Source organism: Austrofundulus limnaeus, unplaced genomic scaffold (genome assembly GCF_001266775.1).
Source record: "Austrofundulus limnaeus strain Quisiro unplaced genomic scaffold, Austrofundulus_limnaeus-1.0 Scaffold1, whole genome shotgun sequence".
Classification (NCBI taxonomy): Eukaryota; Metazoa; Chordata; class Actinopteri; order Cyprinodontiformes; family Rivulidae; genus Austrofundulus; species Austrofundulus limnaeus.
The window spans coordinates 8,047,008-8,050,648 of NW_013952403.1; the positions used below are offsets into that span (position 1 = coordinate 8,047,008).

The 3,641-nt window shown below is 37.2% G+C and overlaps 1 protein-coding gene across 1 annotated transcript in view; it reads left to right on the forward strand.

The window, feature by feature from the left end:
• Positions 1-3,641, forward strand: part of pdgfrb (platelet-derived growth factor receptor, beta polypeptide) — a gene marked incomplete at its 5' end in the record, with an annotated part of 38,597 nt that overhangs the window by 22,648 nt on the left and 12,308 nt on the right. Inside the window, 5 exon segments of the mRNA XM_014008149.1 lie at positions 626-741; positions 841-964; positions 1,125-1,336; positions 1,518-1,612; positions 1,707-1,839. Of these exon segments, the coding sequence (XP_013863603.1) occupies positions 626-741; positions 841-964; positions 1,125-1,336; positions 1,518-1,612; positions 1,707-1,839 (680 nt within the window).

The window sequence follows — 3,641 nt, forward strand, 5'->3', positions numbered from 1 at the left end:
CACACACACACCCCCACCGAACGGGACGGAACAGAAGCAGAAGGAGGTTCTTAAAGAGACAGAGGCCAATTTTTTTAGAAGAGGAAGTGATGAGAGGATAAGTTTAATTTCTATTTAAACATAAAAACAGCATTTTAATAACAGTTAAAGGTAACATATACAGTATAGTACTTTATTATGGTATAGTATTTAAATATATGCCTGAGAAACACATTATATTGGCCCTTTAAATTGGTCAACAGAATCTATCTACAACAGGTAAGATATTGAGTGTTCACAACTTTTCAACAGAAACACCGTTATAAAGATCTGAACACCAAACATAAATAAAAAGTTAATCTGTTTTATGAGATTAGCACAACACATCTTAAAATCATTATGTGTCAACTTATATTTAAAGATTTTGTAAAAGTGTGTCTCTCTAAACTATAAAAACACAGCATTTCTCACTGGTCTTAAAATCCTAAATCTTCAGTCTTTCTTTTCAAATTGACAAAGAAATTTTTTGTCAAAGCCTCTGAAATATGTTATAACAAAATTCTTACATGGTTTTCTGTACAGAAAGAAAAAAATATGTGGATTAATCAAATCAAAATGAATGATTAATTATTTTTACATGGCTCAGGTACATCACCATTCTCACCTTGGTGAGGGTGAGGATGGAGCAGAAGGGTCTCTACTCTGTCCTCATTTCCAATGGAGACGACAGAAAACAAGTTGTCTTTGACCTGGAAGTCCAAGGTGGGGACATGTTCTCAGCAGCGTATGCATTAAAAAAATACACATGTAACTCTTGAAAAATTCATATGATTCCAACAATTATAACCCTCCTGTGTGCAGTTCCTGCTCAGATTAAAGACCTGACTGACCACCACCTCCCTGGGAAGAGACACTTGGTGACCTGCGTAGCCGAGGGGTTTCCAGCCCCGTCCATCCAGTGGTACAGCTGTGACAGCATGCTCAAGTACGTCCCCAAACTTCTCTGATCCTCACTGAAGTGTCACACAGGAAACACTAGAGGGCTGACCGCACACACGGATCCATTGCACTCCTTAATGAGGAGCGATCTGCTTTGACTGTGTTGCTCCTTCGCTGCAGCTGTCCTGGGTTTTCTCCTGCTGCAGGTGCAGCAACCAGTCGGCCGTGTGGCAGCCGCTGGTTCCGCAGCCGGGGGAGCTGAGCATCCAGACCAACGTGACGTACAACAACACGCGTAAAATCAGCCAGGTGCGCAGCCAGGTGATCTTCCACAAGCCTCAACACGTCACAGTCCGCTGTGAGACCGTCAACCAGGCTGGACACGTCAGCAGAAGAGACGTCAAGCTGGTGTCCAGCAGTAGGTGTRGTGAAAAATGGTCCATTTGTTTGTTTTTTTTTTTATTTATGTACAATGTGCTGCATGATTTGTACTCAAGTTTCCTCTTAAATAAATGATTTTACTTTTAATTTTATAGACAAGACAGATTTTTTTTCCAGAAAAGACTGAATCACATCTGTTTTTTTTCTGTGTGTTGCAGCTTTGTTCTCCCAGGTGGCAGTGTTGGCTGCTGTCTTAGCCTTGGTGGTCATTATCATCATGTCTATCACCATCCTCATCGCTGTGTGGAGGAAGGTAAGGCAAAGCTGAAWGCACAAATAGATGCAAACACAACTCAAAGAATATTTCTAGTGTGATTTTCCTTCCTGCTCTTTCACCGTGTTATCAGAAACCTCGCTATGAGATCAGGTGGAAGGTGATCGAGTCCGTGAGTCAGGACGGACACGAGTACATCTACGTGGACCCCATCCACCTGCCGTATGACCTGGCCTGGGAGATCGCACGAGAAAACCTGGTTCTGGGTGAGTCCTCACGCGATCACATGGACTTGTGTCCAATCCTGGTCCTCAAGAGTCACTGTCCTGCCTGGGGTTGTTTTTTTTTTTAGATGTTTCTCTACTTTGACAAACTTGGTTTAAATGAGGCTTCTGCAGAACAACTAAACAACTTAAACATGCAGGATGGTGGCCATCGAGGACCAGGATGTGAAACCACTGGTTTACACGCTGACCAGGAGAGTTGGACACACACAGATGGAGGAGAAATCTTTACTAAAAAACAAACAAAAACAGACATAAAACAGCAAAAAGAAATGTTTAAATACACCTACATGAATATACAATTAAATTAAATTTGGCCAACTTACAAGGTCATCTGTAGGAATAAGAGTAGGTTGAAGTAAAACCTATACTCCTAACTTTTTTCACTTTTCAATTGATCGATATAATTCAAATTTTTAGTTTTTGTTAAACCTTTTGACTTTATATACATAGCTATGTCAATTACAGGAGAATTTAATAATAATGACTTATTTCACAACATCTCTACAAACATCAACATTCCTCTTCCACCATAAAATAACTCAAAATGTATTTTTTTCTTTTTTTAAATGTATTTGTTTATATTTTTTCAGTTCAACATTTAACTCGTTCTTTAAATCCACTCCACACTTGCTTTTCCTCGTAGTACAGACACTTTGTTTGGTAACTTTTAACTCTCCTCCTAATTTAGAGCCCTCCACCCTGTCATAAAACATGTTTTGAACATTTTCCTAGAAGTTTACTTGCTCGAAACACAAATTGTGCAGTTTTGAATTTAAACAAAGTTTCAATATATTTGACTTTAAAAAAAGCTTGTCGTTTGTGTGCTTCTAAAATTCCACTTTATGAATGATTATAATTGCTCTCTTTTGTTGCTTAGAAAGTGATTGAAGGGGMGGGAAATCTAATTTATTTCTATAGAACATTTTACATTTGTTGAACTCTTTGGGTCAATATTTGTTGACCCAAAGAGCTTTACAAGGTAATTTAAAGCAAGCAGGAAAAACACAAAAAATATAAGGAAACTAAAAAAGGCTAAAAATACAATAAAATTCACTTAAAAACATGCTGAAAAAAAGGAAACAGCACAACAATAAAGGCCTGAATGTAACCTGCCTAAAAGACCCAAAGTTGAAGAACAGCCTTGTTTTTAACAGTTATAATCAATTATCCTTTGTCCATTTTAAAGTGAAATAATAGTTTTGATTTGAACATTTAGCCACTATTAGTACTCAAATAACCTTTTTTTATCTTCCCCCATAAGATTTGGAGCATGTTAAAGCTGTGGTTTTTTTCACATTTTTGAGCAGAAAAGACCCAGTGAAGCAAAATAAAAAGTAAATAAAAACTTTATGAAGACTAAATGCTCCACCCTGATCTGATTGATCAGCAGATTATAAGCGCTTCCTAGTGGCAGCTTATGTTTCAGATAATAAAAAATAATAACTGGGAACATGAGCAGGTCATGAGAAAAGTGCAAAGAAAAGTCTTTTTATTCATTTATGTAAACAGGCAGAAAAACTGCGACCTTACAGTGTTACAGTGACCTGGGTTATTTATTTTTCTTAAGTGTTTTCTTTTGAAAATCACATCAAACTTTGTCATTTTTATGCTGCTGTACTAAACCAAGAAAATCGTTTAATACTGAACTCAGCAGCTTATAAAACACACTGTTTGTACTCAAAGTAAGAGTTGTGAGTGACTCTCAGCTACTACCAAACCAAATTTTAGCTCAATACTTGTAAAATTGACTGAGTTGTGAGTATTGTTGTTTTATTTATTAT